This window comes from Moschus berezovskii, chromosome 5 (assembly GCF_049115385.1).
Source record: "Moschus berezovskii isolate FMDL1 chromosome 5, NW_MosBer_1.0, whole genome shotgun sequence".
Lineage (NCBI taxonomy): Eukaryota > Metazoa > Chordata > Mammalia > Artiodactyla > Moschidae > Moschus > Moschus berezovskii.
The window spans coordinates 111,440,843-111,463,590 of record NC_142464.1 but is presented as its reverse complement, the minus strand read 5'-3'; the positions used below and the strand labels follow the sequence as shown (position 1 = coordinate 111,463,590).

Below are 22,748 nucleotides of genomic sequence, written 5' to 3'. Positions count from 1 at the left end.
CACCTCAAAACCACTCACTTCTCCATTCAATCACAAAGCCCTGCCCGATATATCTGGAATCTGTCTGCTGCTCACCACACCCACTACCGTTATCCTACTCCAAGCCATCGGCATCTCCTAGCCCCACAGTCTGGCCTCCCTACTTTGGTCACTTTTGTCCCTCCAAGCCATTCTCCACCCAGAAGCCAGAGTGATCCTTTTCAAAAATAAAGAGAGTAGATATATCATTCTCCTGCTCAAGACCCTTCAGTGGTCTCCAAGAATATTTTTTTTGTGAGGGAGTATAATTGCTTTACAATATTGTGTTCGTTTCTGCCGTACTATTAAGTGAATCAGCTACATATACATATATATATATATCCACTCCATCTTGACCTTCCCTCCCACCCCAACCCACCCATGTAGGTCACCACAGAGCACCAAGCTAAGCTCACTGTGCTATACAGCTGCTACCCACTAGCTGTTTTTCACAGGGCAGTGTGAATATACATTAATCTTAATCTCCCAATTCACCCCACCCCACTTCCCCTCACACATCCATTCTCTCTGTCTGCATCTCCATTCCTGCCCTGCAAATAGGTTCATCTGTACCGTTTCTCTAGATTCCATACATATGTGTTAATACATGATATTTGTTTTTCTGATTTACTTCTCATTCTGACTTGGGGCTTCCTTGGTGGCTCAGATGGTCAAAGAATCTGCCTGCAATGCGGAAGACCCAGGTTCCATCCCTGGGCTGGGAAGATCCCCTGGAGAAGGAAACACCAATCCACTCCAGTATTCTTGCCTGGAGAATCCCATGGACAGAGGAGCCTGGTGGGCTACAGTCCATGGGGTAGAAAAGAGTCAGAAAGACAGAGATATCTTATTTGATTTCCTTACTTTGCTCCATGCAGATTTAAAAAGCAGAAGTAGAAAGATGGTAGAACTGAGAGTTCTAGCTCTGTCTCTGCTACTAACTAAACTGTAGTAAAATTAAGTGCCTTCACCCTTCTACGCTTTATTTGCAAAAGGCTGTAGGTTTAGTCATAAAATTCTAATATTCTGAATCCAGTATACAATTTAACATGCCTACCTCCGCTTACTCCAATTCTCCCTTTCAGTAAAATGTCTGTTTCAGAAGTCCTGCCGCTGAGCACACCTTCTCCAACCCAAGGTCCACACTTAGGAACACTCACACGGAGATGACTTGGTTTTCCTCTCACTCTCATTGTTCACTTCAGGTAGAAAAGCACTAGAAAGGAATCTCAGCCTTCCATCTGATCAACTCCATCTCTGATGGGGGCAGCTCCATCTCTGATGTGGCAATTCTACAGCTGGAAGGCATCCACACGAGACGGCAGAGTTCTGGCTGTACCCTCAGATGGGTCATTTCAAGCTGCTATACATCTTCCAATTGACACAAAACTAAGACCAACATGCCCAGAGAAAAACCCAGCACAGACTGTGTGCTCTGGCCTCTGTTTAGTCAGAATGTTGACCCAGTGATCATTTTTTTCCCTGTAGGATTTTAGGAAAGACTAAGTTTTACCCGTGAGCATGACTTATCCCAGAAGGGAATACCATCTTCTAAGAGAATCTACAAACCCAGTGTTTCCCATGAAATGGAAAGACAGAAATTAGTAAGGAACTCATATGTATGTACATGGTTTGAGAATAAAGGACTCCAAGCAAACAGGATGACTTTCCCACTTAGGTCCATTTTAAACAACACGGTTTGATGGAAGCAGTAGGGAAGGGGGAACAAAGAAACAGACCACAAAACCCTCACGCTCAGAAAGTCAGGAAAGGAAACCTCCTCCGACCGGCCTTAGGACAAGTTCAGCAAATAAAGGAAAACCACTTACCATGCCCATGTCCCTTCCCGTAGCTCTATCAACAGCCAACTTCCCCTTCCACCCTGGTATTCTCTGTGCTTCTGCACCGAGGCCTCAAACAGCCCAAGAGGTTGCTTATTTTCTTCTTCTACATTCAGTTTACCTGCTCTGGGGTTAGCGCCCTGCTTTTTTTTTTCCCCTGTCCCCCACCCTTTTCTTTGATTCACCAGAATACTAAAATTTGAGATTTTTAAATCCAATCTATATGTCTTAAAAGCCATAAAAAGTCTTAAAAACCATAAATAATTGGGTCTTACTGGGTCTATAAACAGAAAATAAATGGTAAGTCTGTGAAATGCAAGACCTTACTTAAAAGAACTAAAAACAAATCTAAAATCTAGCCAGAGAGCACCAGTATTCCTGCTCCCCAGACTGACTCCCCTTCATTCCAAGTTCTTTGCCCAGAGCCCTCCATCTGCCCAACCCTCATTTCCATCCTCCCATGCCACCCACACCGCCCAGGGGCTCCAAGACAGTTGGCACCACAGCTGCCACTGGCCTGACAGCCCTGCTCAGAGGCCGGACGGAGCTGCTATGATAAAATGAAGGCTGACTACAAACACAGGCTGAAGACGAAACGTTTACATCTACTCATTTGCTGATAGCAGATCAAAAAGAAAAAAGAAAATCCCGTTCTCTTATCACCAAATCTATGGAGGATTTTGTTCGTTCCAAATGTCCACTCAGAAAATATGCAAGAATATGTACACTTATGGCTGATTCGTGTTGTTTTAAGGCAGAAACCAATACAACCCTGTAAAGCAATTACCCAATTAAAAACAAGTTAAAAAGAAAATATGCAAGGGCCATCTAATTCGGTCCTATGTTTGAAATATGTATTAAGTCCAAGGAGCTTTAAGACCCTGGAGACATCTCAGCTGGCCTTATCATTTTTTTTTTTTTAACCAATAAAACATCCTCTCACCTAAAAAGTCTACAGGAAAACCTGTTGGCTGAATGTACATGGGCTCACAATCTTACGGCTGAAGTCTGAGACTTTCTCTACGCACCAAGTAGCAGACAGTTCTTGAATTGTGTCATGTGTGTAGGCCGACCTTCACACTAGCCTGCCTTCTCTCTGGGGCAGGGACCCACCCTGGGCTTACCCATATGATTGGGCATCTGGTAAACAATGCAAATATTTTCTAATTTGCCGTAAAATTGTTTTAAAGCAAATTTAGTTGCTTAGTTTTCTTTTGGAAGGGAAAAAAAAGTCAAATTGTCCCCTTACTTTAAAAAAAAAAAAAAAAACAGGAAAATATAACAGACCTTATTTGATAAATAAAGCGAAGAAAATTCCAATACGCTCTTTCTGAATTATAAGGAGGGCTGACTTGACTGACCATAGGGGTTTCCCCAGTGGCCCAGGGGTTAAGGATCCATCTGCATTGGAGGAGATGCAGCAGACATGGGTTCAATCCCTGGGTCGGGAAGATCTCCTGGAGGAGGAAATGGTAAACCACTCCGGTATTCTTGCCTGGATAATCCCATGGACAGAGAGCCTGGCGGGCCTACAGTCCACAGGATCACAAGTCAGACATGACTGGCCACAGGAGAGAGGACCTCTATTCTTCTCCACCTTCATGCTCTGCTCTTCCCCACCGCTCACCCCAGCACAAAATGTTCAATAAATGCCTCACAGCAGTGAATGTAACTTACAGGGTTAAAGGGAAAGTTCTGCCACCTTGGTCATTTCTACCATCCTCTCCACTCCCCACCCGACCCATTTCTAATTTTTCTTCAACCTGAAAACCAGTCACATTTCAAAGATATCCAGTGACACTCCAGCTCGAGAGTTAACTGTGGCCAGAACCCTAACCTCTTCTAAACCAAAAGCTGAAGTCACAAAGAAACAGATTTTCCTCCTTCAAGATAAGGGTTATCTTTCCAGCTGAGGATCCTGGAGTCTTTTTCTTTTTTTTTTAACCTTCCAACACTTTGTAAAACTGGTCTCTGGGTGCACACCCAAGTCTCTGGGCAATGGATATGCAAATTAGAATGTCTATACATGCAACTGAACCACAGGTTTTACCTTAACAGATAAGTGCTAAAATAAATTCCCTTCAAACATTTCACTCCCCACGACGAATGTGAACTTGAGTAACTGGTGCCAATTTAGAACTGCAGCGCCAGGACGGGTGCTCTGATTCTCCTCATTCAAGCGCCACACTGCCATTTGTCAAAAGAACAGAAAAAGGAATTTTTTCTTTGTTGAAAAAGATTGAGTGTTTTGGTTTCGTCAAAAAGCCATCGTTGAATAACGTTCTGTATTATATTTGTGACTCACTCTGAAAGGAGATGTCCCCACACCCCCGCTCTTCTTTTGAAGGTGGTAAATAAAATAAAACAGAAATTTAGTTTCAAAGTTTCTTACAATTTACACGGAACAAATCTTTAAAAACTAATACTTTGCCTTCAATATTTTGACCTCTTGTTTTCCCTTTTTTATGGTTTGGATCTGAGGAAAAACTAACTGGGGCAAAGGATGTATAAACCAAAAGAATTTTTCTCTTTATATTTTCTTTAATGAAGTCAGTGCCACCCCGCCCCCCGCACCACAAAGTCAAAAAAATCAAAGACAGCTCACAACCTTTCTGAAACTTTCATGACAGAACTGTCCTCTGCCTTGACTGGGTTGTGGGTTGTACAGGTATATACATGTGTCAGGTATACACATCTTTCAAACAGAGTAAACTGTCCTCTAACCAGCTCTATATTTTACTGTATGTAAATCACAGCTCAACAAAAAGATTTTTCAAAGCCTCCTACAAATCACATTTCAATATCAGTCATCAGTAATCCACCTCGGACCTGAGTTTCCTGTGTGCCAACACAATCCTAAAGCCAGGAAGGAATCTCCCTCTACAAAGGCCACGGACACCCCTGCCCTGAAATCTCCAGAAAACTACCCCCTTACATCTTCCTTCCCACAGGAATCGCCCCAGATATGAACTTCCACTCACCTCGACTGACTGAGAAGGCATTTTCAGCTTCGTGAGCTTGGCTTTGGCAGGCACTTTTAAGTCTGATTTCTCAAAGGTCTGCTGCCGGTACTCCTCCGGCAGGGGTTTCAGTTCAGGAGACTCGCTAGGAGCCTGGTCTTGACCGTCCATGGGCCGGACATAAGCCGTGGGCTTTTGCTGCATTGCAAGGCTTTTTGAGGGGAGGGAGGGTGGGGGGAAAGTCTGAGAAGGTGGCTGAGGAGGGGCTACCCCAAGGCTGGCCACTGCCACTGTGCTGTCTTGAGGGGTCTCTTTATCATGCACCTTGACCGCTAGGTCCTTGGGAGACTTGGCCAGGCAGTAGCCTTTATTGCTACTGCTACTGCTGGGAACTTTGCCACTTCCTTGCGTCCTGGGAGCAGTCTGCTGGTTGGAATGTTCAGGTGACAAAGGGGGGACTGGGGAAGGCAAGGAGAACAGAGGTGAAAGTTCCCTCTCTGGAGCGGAGTCTGTCGTCAAAGCACAATGGTCTCCATCAGCCCTGCGGTCACCCTTTTTGTGATGACTAGAGCCGTACCCGTCCTGACCGAGGCGCTCTTGGGTCAGGTGCTGGCTGTCCGATGGGCCATAGCTTTTGACGTGGAGACTTGGCATTGGTTCTGTTCTTGGCTGCGCCATCTTTGGGTGGTGGCCGATGTTAGCAGCAGGAAGTGGTCCACAGGCAGGAGTGTTAACGGGCTGGTGGTGGACACTGGTGCGGAAGGAGTGGGGTGGAATGCTGCTCCCCTTCTCAGGAAACAAAGGGTGTCTCGGCTTCCCCAGCCTATTTTCGGAAGCATCCAAGCGCTGGGGGTGGGACTTGCTATTGAGAAACTCCTTCATCTCTTCATAGTTTCCCAGCATGTTCTGTATCCGACTGGATAGCTCATCACCTTTCTCTGTCTGAAAAAAGAGAAGACAGCAGAGTTAGATACGAAGGGACAAAGGGAGAAGGGAAATCACCATTTAGTAAACCATGTTACATAACTCCGTTAGAAAAGAAACAACTCAATATAATGTGTAACACAGAATTTAACATGCAACTTCAACTCAATTCCCCTGTTGAGAAGCCTGCCATGGACCAAATATTACTAAATACAGGAGACGAACATTACAAAAGAAACCCACAAACTTTGATCATTTTGATTAATGAGGTTCAGAAGACTTTTATATTTTGTTTTCAAAAACCATCTCTAGGATAACTGTCTTATTGCCACAGTTGCGACCCTTGTTCAGACTCACTTTCAACACAAAGTCAAACATGCTGATAAATCGGACTTTCCCGTATTCAAGAAATACCTTGTATGGCTCTCCAAAAAGGGGGATCTTTTCAGAAAATGCCTCTTTATCTTGGTGAGCTTCCTGGTTGCGTCTTTCCTTCTCTCTAATTCGAAGCAGGTTTCTGTCTTCATTGTACAAGCTGCTTCAGACGCCACAAAAGAACAGAAACAAAGTTTATCAGTATCCAAGCTTTGCTGCGCACGCACGTTTGTGAGGAGGCAAGGACAGCTCAAAAAGCTGTGACAACATTGAGCTGATTTAAAGAAAGCCCAAGGGACCTCCCTGGAGGTCCAGTGGCTAAGACTCCAAGTTCCCGATGCAGGGGGCCTGGTTCAATTCCTGGTCAGGGAACCAGATCCCGCATGCCGAAACAAAGAGCCTGCATGCCAAATAAACAAATAAAAACAAATCCTAAAAAAAGAAAGAAAGAAAGCCCAAGTGTCTCATCCTACTCCTTAGATTAAGGCCACAGTCAACTAACTGGCTGTGACCCTTCAGCTCTGGGCCTGGCTCTGAAAACCTAAGCATTCATTCTGACCGCCTGCCTTTGTGGCTCAGGACTGACTCCAAACGGAACAGTCTTTTATAGTCAGTGGGGGAACTGAGACAAGATTAATGATATTTTTGCTTCCAGTCTGCAAAATACCAGGTAGAGGTGGAAGCTTTTCATCTGAAGAAGTCAGCAGGATGTGAAATTTTAAAAGGCTGTTTTCCTGGATCAGTATTGTACATTTTGGAAGATTAAAATCAAAGGGCTTATTTCATAATTAAAAGATTACCAGGCACCCAAAACAGCATTTACTTTCTTTTCAGCCCACTCTCCTGGAAGTGTCTTAGCATGTAAACCTGAAAAGATAATTTTTATTTCTCATTTCAAGTGTCAAGGATGGGAAAATCCGATTTTAGATGTCAGCTCTACCACGGAGAAACCTATAATCTGATGACCCAACTTAAACCACATAAAAATGTATCCTAAATCATCAGCCCTGGCACCAAAGGGGTTAAGATCTGTCAAACAAATCACAAAAAATGGAAACCCACAAGAGTGTAGTCTTAGCGTATAAACCAGAAGTGGCTTGCCTCAGGTCAGAACTGAGGCCAGGCCATCCCAACTCCACATATGATATGTAAGAATAACGAAAATAAGAACTGTTAAGAAGGGGCTTTCCCTGGTGGCTCAGTGGTGAAGCATCCACCTGTCAGGTGCAGGTGACATGGGTTCGATCCCTGACCCGGGAAGATCCCACGTGCCTCGGAGCAAGGAAGCCCGTGGACCACAACTGCTGAGCCGGTGCTCCAGGGCCCTGGAGTCACAACTCCTGGAGCCCAAATGCCTTCCACGACAAGAGAAGCTACCGCAATGAGAAGCCCATACACCACAGCTAGAGAAAAGACCATGCGACAAGGGAGACCCCGCACAGCCAAAAAACAAAAATCTGGGGGAAAAAAACCTATTGGAAGACTTCTGCCCTCATAGACGTGCTTTAGCATACCTACTGAAACCCCAGTTTATTATGTGAATAAATAAAAAAATATTCAGCTGTCTCTCCAAGGTACTACGTGCCTTAGAAATTCTAGCCTTACTGTTGGACACCCTCCCTTCCACCCCCTTTCTTAGCCTCTCTCAGGATTTCTCTGATTTCCCTGACCTGAGTCTGCTTACTGGTCTCCCTGCCTCCCCTATATTGTATCCATCTAATTTAACCTTCTTACAGAAAGAAATCCGACCTAAGGCTCTGGTTCTCATGTCACTACCCATATTTTAAAATAAGAAGTATTCAACGGCTCTTTGCTGCTACAGAATCAAGTCTCAACCTCTCGCTTTGGCGTTAAAAACTCCATGATCTAGATCGACCCCAAAAATGACCTCGCTCCCTGCCAGCTGGCCCACCATGTGCATCCTACCTGACAGCCTTGTCCATTTCCCAAACACATCTGGTCAAGGGCACCCTCCTGTTCTAATCCACCCAACCCCAGAATCCCCTTGCACTGAAGGATAACCATTCTTCCAGGACCAGAGTACCCACAAAATATGATTTCCTGCAAATCACCTCTATATTCCAAGCTCACCAGACTACTCCCTGCTCCTCAGTGATATTGTGGACTTTGATGCTTTCATTTTCATTACAGAATTTCTTCTGCTTCTCTCTCAACCACATACACTAGCCCCCATTTCCAGCTACCAGTAACTATGTGGAGTGACTCCAATTTCACCCACCCTCAGGGCTTCCTCCAATCCACCTGACATATATCATGTGCTTCTCCCTCTCTTTTCCCCTTTCCCCTTGAAAAGAGGAAGACCTATCATAATAGAACCTCTCATATTTCTCTGTCTCCTGGTGCTAATGCAGAGCACTCTGCATAAAAGCTAAACACTCAATGTTTTTTAATTTAAAAACAGTCACTATGCTTACAGTGCATTGCTTGTAACTTTTAAAATATAACCCTGAAAGACACATGTAAGAACAGTGTTTAAAAAATTATAATCACTAAAAAATGACTCTGCTATTTCTATAGCCTTTCAATCTATAGGTTGGGGTGGGGGTTAGAGCTGGGGGTGGGGGGTGGCGTGGCAGAGGCTAACCTAGCTGGCTGAATTCAATGGGATGTAGTAAAGAATTACCTGCTTGGATCATGATTGCACAAACTTTTCCTAGATGATGGGGTATTTTGATATCAGATTTTAAGAGAACAACAATGTGAACATTTATGAGAGTCAACGTATGGAAAACTAAACCAGAAACTGGCTTCTGGAGTCTTCTTTAATACGAGTCTGAACCTCACACACTTCAGACAGACTTATTTCTGGGTGACCACAGCACAATGGACCTGTTGACCACTCCAGAATTCCTGCAATTGTTTTATCATTTTGGTGATCCTTGTTGGCTGAAAAACAACAAGAAAAAGAACCATGTAGTATTAACATCCAACTATGGGAGCCAAGTTTAAGAGGATTGATGAGAAAGTAGCTTTTCGTTCAAACTTGCTTCACAGCCACTTTGTTTGCGGGGAGAGGAGGGGCATATCACAAGTCCTCGATACAACTTGAATTCCCAAGCTTCTGTTTTGCAAAGCTACCTGATACAGACACCCGACACGGGCACACGGAGAAGGGGAAGCAGCTCTGCAAGGGTGTCTGCTTTGCTACTCTCCTCACAGAGGGAGTTCTCCTTTGTCTGATTCTGCTGGTTACATCAGTGGAGTTTCTAGAGCCTGATTTGCTTATGAGTGTTCACGGCCCATGGCTCTGTTATAAGAGCTCTGCCCACTTCTGAGTAACTGCTACATTTGTCTTAAAAAGAGGAACCCTAAATGACAAAATTCTGAGTCCTGGATTGAACACTGAGCATGTGTAATAGCAGTGCCTTAACTAGTAGGCTGCTCAGGGTCCTTACGGAAGTTTCCTGTAAATTGCATGCACGTGAAGACAAGCTACACTGGTTTACAGTTACAAAAGTATTTTAAATCAATCATCTCAGTCTTATCTCAGAAGTTAGTGTTTTTACCATGCTTCTAGATTTTTATTCCAAAATAATACAAGCTGCTACATAAATAATGAGAAGAACCCGATTTTACAAAATTCCAAACACTGGCTCGTGATTCAAAAACTGAGGTGCATACCTCCTACTGGGAAGAAATTCTACTAAAGATTCTGCTTCAAGGTTTTACTTCATTAATTAAAAAAAAAAAAATTCAAAAGACACACCCAGATTTCACTGGCAGACATGTAATATTATAGCAATTTTTTTTTTTCCTTTAGGCTTTTAAAAGACTTTATTGGCTGCTTTTTTTTTTTTTTCCCTATGTCAGTTTTGAGATGAACTTTGAGTATTTTTTTTCTTATTCACCATCACCCTTCAACTAAGAAACCCCAAAATAGTGAGGCAGGGAAAAGCCATCCCAGGTGTCACTGGTAGTTTGGGTTTTATGAGGTCTAAACTTGGTGAGAGAAAACTCACTCTCACCCACACTGCATGCTGGGCAACTCCCTCTTGGGTCCTCCTCACCAAGGCCCCTGGGCAGGGCAGAGGAAGGCAGAAGAGACAGGAAGTGACCAGTCTAAGCCCCAGGACAACACAGCGTAAACGGTGAGCCCTCATTTTTCTAGAATGTCTACTTTCTTGTAACTAACAGGACTTTGCCAGTCATACTGGTGGCTTTCTGGTTTACTTGGCTTTTACTTATTAAGTTTGCAGCTGGAAAAGACCCTGATGCTGGGAAAGACTGAAGGCAAAAGGAGGGGGGTAGCAGAGGATGAGATGGTTGGATGGCATCACTGAGTCAATGGACGTGAACTTGAGCAAACTCCAGGAGACAGTGGAGGACAGAGGAGGCTGGAAGGCTGCAGTCCACGGAGGCATAGCGAGTCAGACAAGACTTAGTGACTAAACAACAACGAAGTTTCCAGTGGCTTAAGGAATGATTCATTAAAGTCACTGGGCACATTTTCTCATGAATATCTTCTTTTTCTTGGTTTCCTGTTGAAATTGGGGGGAAGTTTACGTTTTAAAAACATTAACTCAGTGAGTGGCATGAGTAAACCATTGTTCAGCATCTTACACATCGCTGGTTTTAAACCAAGGTGCAAGCAAGGAGGGGGTGGATGGAAGAATTTTAAATGAGGGGATTTTAGGAAGCAGTAAATGTCCTACGTGATTCATAAACTCTGTAATTACCTTTGAATAATTACAAGTTGACTACCATTTCTCTTCATTAAAGGTGGCAGTTTTTCCTCTGGCATGAAGGCGGGGGTGGGGGGATGCATTCTCGCTCTCACAGGATCACTCTATTCCTGCATCAGTCTTGTTAGACTTGATCACTGTTCACATCAAGTGCCTTAAAGCTGGTCGTTCGTGTCTGGAGATGAGGAACTCTCAGACTTGGAGGGACCATAGGAGGCCATTTCCTATGAGGGACTTGAGCATCCGGGGATTTTGATGTCAGGGGGTCCTGGCACCACGCCCAGCAGACACCAAGGGACGAGTTCCCCTTCACTGACTTCTTCACGGCTCTCTGCATTAGCCAAGAGGTACTCAAACTTCAGTGAGCGTCAGAAGCACCGGGAGGACTTGTTCAAACCCAGACCTCAGAGACCCGCCCCCAGAGTTTCTGATTGAGTCAATCTGATGCGGCACCTGAAGTCTGCACATTGAGCAAGTTTCTACGTGGCTCTGGAGAGTATGAGAGAGCTCACTTTTCGGGGGCTCTATAACTGCTTCAGGCTCACCCAGAGAAATAACAGTGAGGCTGAGAGGGGCAGAGCCAAGGACGGCCCTCACTTAGCACAGGCCAATCATCGGGCACTGCTTTAGGGACATCACATCAGTCTAGTTAATATTCACAACTGCTCTGTGAGGAGGAGACATTAACTCTGTTCCCCAGGTGGGAAAAAAAAAGGGTTCAGAGATGATCTTGCTATTATTAATATTAAATGGTAGACTTGAAAATTCAAGTACAGGTCGCCTGACACCAAAGCCTGTGCTCTGAATTACTGTTTAGATAGCAAAGCTTCCAGGTTGCTTTCAACTGCGCAGAACAAGGCGGCATGCTAAAGTGTGCTAATTTACAAGCAGTCATAACTTCTTACCGGGCTTCCCAGGTGGCTCACTGGTAAAGAATCTGCCTGCCAATGAAGGAGACACTGGTTCAATCCCTAGGTTGGAAAGATTCCCTGGAGAAGGAAATTACTACCCACCTTCAGGATTCTTGCCTGGGAAATCCCATGGACAGAGGAGCCTGGCAGGTTGCAAAGAGCTGGACACGATGGAGCACCCCTGAGCATGACTCATTGAAAGAGACCCTGATGCTGGGAAAGATTGAAGGCAGGAGGAGAAGCGGGTGGCAGAGGATAAGATGGTTGGATGGCATCACCGACTTGACAGACATGAGTTTGAGCAAGCTCTGGGAGTTAGTGATGGACAGGGAAGCCTGGCGTGCTGCAGTCCATGGGGTTGGAAAGAGTCAGACACGTCTGAGCGACTGAACTGAACTTAACATGCATGCATCACACATAATTTCTTATAATCCCTTAGTCTCAGAGAGGTAGATATCAACAATTCGGGTATTATGCCTGCTGGTGGAGCATCTTGGAGCCACAAAATACATGTCCAGTTAAACGTATTCACACACATCTGTCCCTGCCTAAGGACCCAACAGTGGGGCCCTGGGAATGGGAGAAAGGGGGAGGGAGGGAAAGGGAAAAGAAGAGACGGTGGAAGGGAGAATGACAGCATGAAGTTACTCTTCAAATTATAAAAACTGTGTTACAATGCTTATGTTAGAGCCTTTTTTAATTTACAGATTTAAGGTCACTGACCCCATAATAACCTCTGGATTCACATCTCTAATGTGTTCAGGGGCTCTTTACGTTAATTTCTTTCAAGAACAGGCTGTAAATAAACTTGCACTAAAGTAGCCATTATATGCCCAATCCTAGGCTCCGTAACTTCTGGTCGGCTAACTTACGCCATGTTCCTAGGGCCTCAGTGCCAGCTTTCTGGTCAGCCCAGGAGTCCCCACCTGGGGGGCGAGAAACAAGTCACATGGTGATTTGAAGCGGATGACTGCATTCGAAAACAAGCCCACGTGCTGAAGCGCCCCTGGTGGAGAGGGTACAAAGTCTGACCACCCAGCAGATATTCATGAGTTCCACCAAAAGTGTACAAAAACATTCCTAGATAGGGAATTGAGTGAACTCCGGGAGTTGGTGATGGACAGGGAGGCCTGGCGTGCTGTGATTCAAGGGGTCGCAAAGAGTCGGACACGACTGAGTGACTGAACTGAACTGAGCCAAGTTCTTGGGGCTTCCCTGATGGCTCCGTGGAAAAGAAGCTGCCTGCCAATGTAGCAGACGCCAGTTCGATTCACAGGTCGGGAAGATCCCCTGGAGAAGGAAATGACAACCCACTCCAGGATTCTTGCTTGAGAAATCCCACAGACAGAGAAGCCTGGGAGGCTACAGTCCATGGGGGGCGGTCCCAAAGAGTTGGACACGACTGAGAGACCGAGCAACAACAAGCATCTCGGTTCTTGGATCACGTACTATTGTCCACTGTCTGAAAGGTTCGATGCGGATGTCTGAGAAAGATTTCTGCAAAAAGCATTAAACCACCTACTCTACCACAATTTTTTTTTTTTTAATTAAATGAACTAGAAAGACCGACAGAGGAAGAAACCACAGACTTCAATTTCCAGTGCCTGGCGAGTGAGCAGTGACATATGAGATTCACGAGCCATTGCTAAGGTGGGCTGCATCCCAGGTGCTCTGACAGAATTCCAGCCCACTGCATCAGGAAGGAGCCCAGGAACCTGAAGGAAGCTGGGAGAGTCCAAAGCTGCCAGGGTGCGCTCACTTCCAGAGAGGGTGGGGAGACCCCTGAGGAAGTCAGAGCTGCCCAGTCAGCACCCAAAAGCAGTCACTCGGTCAGGGCCCACTGACTCCCAGTTTTCAAATGCTCCCCCTTGGGGGTCTGGGCCCGTGTGTTAGAACACGGAGACAGAAAGAAGAAACCACAGCTCCAGACGGACTGGCGAGAAGTGAGCCCCCTCCTTCTCACTCTCCAGCACTAAAAGAGGAAAAGGGCCTGCCTACGTGGAAGAAGGGGATGGAAGACCTGGGCTGGGCCTGGGACACAGGCGCACTGCTGTCGTCTGGCTGGAAGCACCTTCCCCGGCTGAGCCCACGGGCCCTGCTGCTAATCGAGGTTAGGCACGCAGGGGGCCGAATGCCACCGGGCGCTGCCATGGCAACTCGGCCCCACGGGGCAGGCCATGCACAGCTGACTACCCATTTATCACCCTTGAGTGGTCACTTTGCACAGACTTCCCTGTGATGGATGTGACCAACTCACATCGAAAGGTTTAACTCTCCCTCGGAGGCCAGAGCACCGTTTCTCCTGTGTATTTATCTTCCTGGGTGTCGAAGAGGGAAATCCGGAAATCGGCAGGGTGCGTTCATTCTCAAAAGGAACAAGCCTTCTCACTGTTTTCGAAGCTCTATGCCGTTCTGATTCGAACATACAAAGGACAGAGCAAAATACACAAAAGACAGGCGACTCTGGCTTAGAGAGTGGAGACCTGTCACAGACGATGGGCAAAAAAGACAGCAGGCTTGGGTGCTTACTCGTTGTGAGTGACTTTTGGGGGTTGCCCAAAAAGTTCGTTCCGATTTTTCTCTAACATCTTACACAGATACGCCAATTTTTCGGCCAGTCCCATTGTCTGAAAGTCACCCCTGCTGACTTCTCAAGTCCATCCTCTGGCCCTCCTGTTTCCATGCCCCCTGTTCCTACAATCCGGGGATCAGAGAACAGTGTGAATATCTCGCTTTATAAACCAAATGTCCAATCTTTTCCTTGTCCTTAAACCATACCATAAAGACCTTTCTTCCCCGCATAAAGACATTTTAAAGTGAGAAATCAAAGTGGCTCCACGTATTAAGGTAGAAGAAATTTTGCCTCAAAGAAAGAAGCACGTTTTCATCTCTGTGCAGGTGGAAGAATTCATAACCGGCTTTCTCATTAAAAAAATCATTCAGCTAAACTTTGCAAGGATTTCACCTTCATTACCTCTCCTACCACTTAACACACACAATAAATATAAAGAAAAAAACAAAAAACCAGAGACTTAATCCTAAAAGAAAATCTGTTTTTGTATTTTAAAAAATCAGTATTGGCCAAAGTGAAATGACAAAATAGCATTATGTCACAGTTGTTTTCCTGGAAAAGCTCCCAGGGGATCATCTCAAACTAACTGCTTGCCACAAAACACTCAGCCTCATTAAAATACTGAAACAGCTACACGTGTTTCAGTTTTGCAAAATTCAATCAACCTTTAAGATACTTTATATACCTTAAAGGCACACTCTTTGAGTTTTAGATTAAGACAGCCTCCAGTGGGCAAACTTGGAGGGAAAAAATGACTCAATCCACTTCTCTGATGAGAGACATACTAATTTACTTTTCAAAATGAATCTGCCAAAAAAAAAAAAGAATCTGCCAGGTGCTTCTGCAGGCATGTTAAGGTGGAGCAAAGGTCTGAAAAGATACACTTTGCAAAATTCTATCCAGAAGGAACACCAGATCAGGGTTGGGAGGAGAGGGGAAGGGGGTAAGTGTTTAGGAGGTAGTGGGATAAGGTTTAGGGAGTAAATTCTGTTTTAACATGCTTTTCACAAGGAAGTATTCATTAATCATTGTGTAATTAAAAGTTGTAATTAAAACCAAAAGAACTGCATAACCATATAACAATATCAAGATGAAGAGTAAAGAAATACTGTGGAGATCTTTTTGGCAATAACCCCTCCCTTCGCGTGAATGCTAAGTTGCTTCAGTTGTGTACGACTCTGTGACCCTATGGACTGTAGCCCACCAGCCTTCTCTGTCCATGGGATCCTTGCCATGTCCTTCTCCAATAACTCTCCCTGGAACCTCTGAAAACTCACTTTGGATCCTGGATTAAGTCTCAGATAATGCTAAATAAGCATTATAGACACCTCCTCATAAAACTGTACTGAAGACTGTTTCAAAGTTCAAACACCAGCAGCTGTTATTTTTTTACTTGCAGTACTGTCAACTAGAACCTATTTTGTGCTTGATAAGTCATAGAGGGAATTCCCTGGTGGTCAGTGGTTAGGACTCCAAGCTTTCATTGATGAAGGCCCAGGTTCAATCCCTGGTCAGGGAACTAAGATCCTGCAAGCCTTGCAGCACAGCCAAAAAATAAAAAGTAAATAAATCATATAAACATATTTTGAGGGGCACTGTTTTACCCTGTAGATGGGAAAGAACAAGAGCTTGCCTGTCTCACTAAACGGTCTTAAAAGGGGTGGGGGAAAAAGGGGGGGGTTGTGGGGGAAGCCATATGGGAAGGGAGGCACTGCCCCAAGCAAAGCGAGATGAGGGGCAAGGAGACGGAGGAGCTACGGCACCCCGTGATACAGTTCACCAAGTCCATACCTTCCAAACACATTTTAAAAACGAAGAACTAGTGCTGACCGAGGAAGGCCATCATGTCAATGACACAGTTACACAAACCATACCACGGAAAAGAAATCATTCCCAACTTCTAAGATTTTAACAATGCATATTATCCAGCCATTAAACTTCTTTAGTGTTACTTGAAATGAGAACAAATCTTCCTGTTACTGAAAAATTTCAGAAAGCTCAGTCTCTAAGAAGCGTTCCCTAAAATGCCGGCAGTACTGTGTTGCTGTTGAGTTGCTAAGTCGTGTCCAACTCTTTAGTAACCCCATGGACTGCAGCCCACCAGGTTCCTCTATCCATGGGATTTCCCAGGCAAGAATCACTGGAATGGGCTCCCATTTCCTTCTCCAGGGGCTATTCCTGACCTAGGAATTGAACCCGTGTCTCTTGCATTAGCAGGCGGATTCTTTACCACTGAGTCACCAGGGAGGCCCAATAAAGTACCTGTTTTTAATGTTACTTGAGAACATGTTACTGTCAAACTCCAGAAAACTTTGTCTCTGAGCAGGGTTCCCTAAAATGCTGAGTGTGTGTGTGTGTGTGTTCCCTAAAATGCTGAGTGTGTGTGTGTGTGTGTGTGTGTGTGTTCAGTTATGTTCGACTCTTTTGTGACCCCATGGACTGTAGCTCGCCAGGCTCCTCTATGGAATTTTCCAGGCAAGAATACTGCAGTGGGTAGCCATTCCCTTCTCCAGGGGATCTTCCCAACCCAGGGATCAAATCCAGGTCTCCTGCATTGCAGGCAGATTCTTTACCATCTGAGTCACCTGGGAGGCCCTTGACAGAACTTAGCTGAAGTTAACTGAAAGGACATACAGAAAGTACTCCTGGCACCAGCTACAACTGGTACTCATGGCACCAGGCTCACTAGAGAAATATCTGCCACCTGACTAGTTATTTACGTCTCCCTCTTTAGTTATAAAGACCACTGATCAGAGCCCCTCTGACGGCCTGCCGGCTGGCCCTACATATTTAGCACCCATCAGACACACAGGTAGAAGCTGCAGGCTGTTCCACTGCAAGTCTGGTCTGTACTAGGACCAACCGGAGCTCTGGCCTCATTCCCAGGCCATTCTTCTTACACACTCAACTGACCATGAAGGACCACATCACATACCTATAAAATAATGAGGCTGGTCAACGTCTGTATCATTACAGCCACAAATTAAAAGAATGCTGTGGTCACAGACTAGGAAAGAATGCAGACAAGCAAGCTTAAAAAGTTCTGTTTTGTTTTTAATGCTTGCCTCATTTAATTCATACTCAACTTAAAAAAAAAAAAAGTCTGGTACATTAAATCAATTAAGCATCCAAAATTCAAAAGAAGTGTTGTGTGGACTTCCTCACTTCTCATCCTGGGCTACCCAGCTCCACAAAGCTGCCTCTTTCTTAAAAATCATGAATCTGATCTTGTTATTCACCCCTTTGATTAGCCTTCTGAGCCGACAGGATTAAAGCTGATCGGTGGGTGTGCCAAGCACCTCTTCACCACTTGGCCCCTACTGGTAAGCCTCAACTCTCAAAACCAAAAAAATTAAAAAACCCTTTCCGCCCCCTGCCTCGCCTCTCAACCCTCTGGGCACAGGAACTAGGAGAAAGCACAGCCCTCCTCTCTATCCCAGCTCCCTAATGAACTCCTAACCTGACTTTTAAAGCCTTCCAAAATATCACTGCCTCTTGCCTCAAACTCCGCTCTCAGCCTCCAGCTGTGAATGACTTCTTTCTCGGGGGTACCTCTGTTACTGCCACCCTGCCCGTGTTTACCCTGACAAAACCAAGAAGAACTGTATATGTCTGACAGGTGTCCCTTATTCGACTGTGAGCTTCTTAAGGACAAGGACTATACCCGAGAGCTTAGCAAAAAGTAATACACATCTTTGGACTTCCCTGGTGGTCCAGTGGCTAAGACCCCATGCCCCCAGTGCTGGGGGCCCAGTTTTGATTCCTGTTCAGGGAGCTAGATCCCACATGCCTGCATCTGCCTGACACAGCCAAATAAATAAATAATGTAAAAAAATAACGCATATTTGACTAAAGTGATTCTCTCCCAGGCATTACTCAGTTGCAAACAACCCAGAATTCTGTGGAATTCTGCCAATCTTCCTTATTATTTGATGACAAAATATGATTCATGGTCTGATACCTAAAACCAATTCTACCAGACTGTTGTACCCATCAAATGACTCAACCTAGAAGGAAACTGACATCATTCTTTCCTAGACCAGCCAGGAAAGCTGCCTGGGTGAACACTGTATGTTTATCAGTTCATGTTACAGGTTTTATGCTTTAATTAGTCATAAAAGTATACTATACCAAAGAGGGGGGGAAAAAACTTGAGTAACATTTATAGCAAATACACTTTTAATTTTAAATCATCAAGAGTCAGAATAAGCTGTCTCTAGGAGTAAAACATCAGCAACAAAAATCCCACAAGTAGAAACCTCTCAATGCCACTATAAATGAATCGTGGGGAAAACAAAGAAAATACAAGATCTAGAAAAGATAATTTTAAAACACCAATCAGAGTCTGTGACTTCTTCCACTGCTGAAAGCCCCCCTCTTCAGGCTTAGCATTCAAGACTGAAATCTTGAAGCCTGGCCTGGATTTCTCCATCCCCTCTTTCTCTCACGTGTTAGTTGCTCAGTTGTATCTGTCTCTTTGCAACCCCATGGACTGCAGCCCGCCAGAGTCCTCTGACCACAGAATTCTCCAGGCAAGAATACTGGAGTGGGGTGCCATTTCCTTCTCCAGGGGATCTTCCCTACCCAGGGATCGAACCTGGGTCTCCCACAATGCGGGCAGATTCTTCACCATCTGAGCCAGGAGGAAGGCCCCATTCCCCTCCCCAGGCCCTTCCTGAACTACCAGCCTTTTTCCATGCCCAGGAACAGGTCGAGCTGTGTGTACTGCTGATCCCAGTCTGGGTGATGGTCCCTAGAGCTGAGGACAATGTTGTCTATAATACCTTCCAGCGTTTATCGGCTCCTCATCCAGGTCCCAGGCCTGAAAGGCTGCTGTCCCAGCCCAGCAGGAACTCTCTAGCACTTCACCCTGCTTTGTTTCTTTCTATCACTAAAACTGTCTTGTCTCTTCATGTATCAGTTTAACTCTGGCGCCCCATCCTCACCTCCATGAAGAATGTAAGCTGTAGAAGGTTAGTCATCTTTTCCCTCTTGAGCCTCCCTAGGTGCACCCAGCTCTAACTCATTAAGCTGAATAGATATCGGTTGAGTGGATGGAATTCTGTGTACAGACGCAGAAGCAGTATTGGATTCTTTTTATTTTTAACTTAAAAAAAAATCACAGAACTTGAACTTAACAGAAGCATTTCAAAAGATATTCATTTTTAAAAACTAGGCAGTTATGAACAGCAACTTCTAAATGATGATTAATACATCAAATTTTCAAGTACCATATACTATAATATTAATAGAAAATGAGATAATTTCCAAATTCATCTTGTGTCTCATGATATGGCTAAAACGTCCCTGAAGGGATTTTAAAGAAGCAACTCTTCTTTCAGGTTATTCAGGAGCAAGTTATTTTTTGTTTTTTTAAAGAGACTACCGTCATAAGAAATCAAGCATACTAAACAGACACCTTTTGTCAGAACAGCTTGAACACCAGGTAGTTCCTAACACACAACCAAAGTGGACAAATCACCTCCGATAGAACAGCCTGGAAAATGGTACAGGATCTACCATTCCAAGAGGAAGAATCCCTCCAATGACTGAACTTCTAACACACATTCCAGAAAAGCAATTGCACCGCGTACGATAAGAAGAACCGTTTGAAACTGGGCCAGCGTACCAAATACAGCTTCAGTCAGAACAAATGCTCAGGGTTGAGACTTGCTAACCAACAGCAAAAAGCAACAGGAAAAGGCTTACACTTGGAAAATGAAAGGAAAAGCAATGTCTGGGTATTGATAAGAACTGTGGAGAACAATGGCATAGTAAGGAAACCGGCAAGATGCAGTTTATTACTTTAAAGAAGAAACTATTAAGAAACATTTACTCTTTAAATGCATACACAGAAATCCAATACGTTTTTCAGTTACTGAATCAACCTCCCCCCGCCCTCAACTGTAGGGGCTCTTCCTCCATCCATTTAATAAAGGGAGAGGATCTCGAACACTAAATTCAAGGCCTCTCCATCCCCTCATCAACGTACAACTTCCAGTACAAGAAATCATTGCCAATTATATCGTGTTGGCCAAAAAGTTCATTCAGGGTTTTTCCATACCATCGTGGTATGGAAAAACCCGAAGAACTTTTTGGCCAGCCTAATTATTTTTAAATAGGCCTAGTTAAAAAGGTTGCTGTGGGCACACATACGAAGAACACCATTTTCTACAAAGACTTAGAAAGTTTTCAGGCTCTAACAATCACATGGAATAAAAAAACCACATGGCTGTCTAATCTTACTTGCATGTTACCAGATGACAAAAAAAGTAAGAATAAAGTGTTCTATCAGTGTCTTTACAGAACCATCAGCACTTTTTTTCCCATTTACCTCTTGACTTAGAATTCTCTCTCCCTTATTGCACACGCCACGCTTGTTTTCACAGAAAGAAAGCTTAATGTCATAAAAGCTAGAGGCAGTCTCATTATTCCATTTCGTTACCCAGACATTTTAAGAAGGAAGAACAGGGCAATCATTATAGGAGGAGCAAGCTGGAGACGTGTATTGGTATTTTATACGGCAACAAGCAACAATTACATGTTTCTAAATATTCTCATTTTCACCCTCACCCCAGCTCACCTCTACCACCCGCTATAATTGGCATCGCCTTAAAGCTAAACAGTCAGGCATTGTTTTTCTGGAGAAGTCTCCCTTCATTTTGACCTCTGCTGAGCAGTGTTATGAGCCTCACAAAGCTTGTCAGGATTCTCTGGGCTGGACTGTGGCCCAGGCATGAACATTTATATTCAGACTAGATCATCGCTACCAATGGGCAGCTCACGAGCATAAGACAAAGAATACTTATCCAACTTAATAAAGTCTCCAGCCACCTTCTTCAATGCTCATAAATGAGGATTTGAGAGCTGAATTACTTAAAAAAGAAAATTCCACTTCAGGATTTTTAGAGTCAATGTCCTTTATAATGCTTTAACATTTTCATTTTTAGTCTTTTCACTTTTGAAAAGCAGAGGTTAATATATCTACTGGGGCTTCCTAGGTGGCTCAGTGAAGAATCTGCTAGCCAATGCAGGAGACTCGAGAGATAGGGGTTTGATCTCTGAGACAGGAAGATGCCCTGGAGTAGGAAATGGCAATATTATCTACTGGAAGGAAATAACAAATAAACATTCAAAATGACCAAATATATTGATTACACATTAAAGACCTCTGATCATAAAATATTTCCTTCAAACAGAATTGCATTTAAAATATATGCCACCTGAAGTTATCTAAGAGCACTAATGCACTTAGCTGTCTATGGTTTTCTGCAGTCTGATTTAAGATCTTAATATGCACAGGCTGGTAACAGAAGACCTCTTTGTTTCCAGCAAATATTGACTCCTCTGTGCTAGATGTAGGGACAAAAGAAGTAAGGAGGCCACAATTTATTTAGGGGGAGAAATACAAAAGGGGGAACCACTGAGAGGCTGGTTACAAGTGCTAAAGAATAGGGAAGAAAAACACCAGTCTAAATGCAGGGGCCTTGGATAATTTAATGAGAGAGCACTGACATCTAGGACTTCCCCGGTGGTCCAGTGGCTAAGACTCCACACTCTCAATGCAGAGGGCCAGGTTTGATCCTTGATCAGGGAACTAGATCCCTCATGCTGCAACTAATAGTTTGCCTGCTGCAACCAAAATCAAAGATCCCGAGGGCTGAAGGAAAGACCTAGTGCAACCAAATAATTCTTTTTTTTTTTTAACAAAAGCAGTGACATCTGAGCTTGAAGGATGAGCAGAAGTCTAGAAGAGGAGACAGAACCCTCTCTACCTCCCTACTGAGAAAGGGGACCACTGGCCATGGGGTGTTTGCCCCCACCTCACCTCATTCCCCAACTCCAAATTTCTCATGGGAAGGGGTCAAAAAACACTGGGTTATTTCTGGGGGTGACAGTTTTCTGCAACCATCCTCCCCACTGGGCCGGCCTAGGCCTCAATGACCTTTCTTAGGGCAACAATCCCCTCTGGGAGAATATGGCCTGTGGGCTTTCCTCACTATGAAACAAACCATCTCAAATACCATGCACACCAAAAACTGTCAGTGTCTGGAGAAGAACACAGAGTTTAGAACGTCAAAGTTTAGAAGGCCCATGGACTTAACTTTGGCCGCAGAGGATCACAGAAACAATGGGGATCACCCTTTCCACACTGTCTTTCCTCCTCGAGACCCCAAAGAGAGCAGTTAGAGTACCAGCCGCTGTTACAGAGCCTTGCTCTGCCAGGTCTGGTCTGATTTCCTAAGGCAAATGATTGTACTCTATTCCCATGACCTCCAATGTATCCTTGTTTGCTGAGCCAGTACTCACAATTCCAGGGCTGAAAAAGTTCCCCAGTAAATTAAAAAGAAAAATTAATTGAACATCCCCACCCCAAACTCTTTCTTGGTTTCTTAACATGATTAGCCCAGAAATTTCCGAGTGGTATGTAAAGGAAACTAGGG

At 44.4% G+C, this 22,748-nt stretch overlaps 1 protein-coding gene across 9 annotated transcripts in view; it reads right to left on the bottom strand.

Annotated features, from left to right (window-relative positions):
* The window catches only part of AFF1 (ALF transcription elongation factor 1), a 198,501-nt gene that overhangs the window by 93,920 nt on the left and 81,833 nt on the right, over positions 1–22,748 (bottom strand). For 7 of the 9 annotated variants that reach the window (XM_055434310.2, XM_055434316.2, XM_055434314.2 and 4 more), the window contains 2 exons: positions 6,158–6,281; positions 4,841–5,761 (listed from right to left, as the gene is read on the bottom strand). In XM_055434310.2, the coding sequence (XP_055290285.2) occupies positions 4,841–5,761; positions 6,158–6,281 (1,045 nt within the window). The remainder of the gene's footprint in view (positions 1–4,840; positions 5,762–6,157; positions 6,282–22,748) is intronic. The other 2 variants (XM_055434312.2, XM_088836465.1) reach the window with 1 other exon arrangement.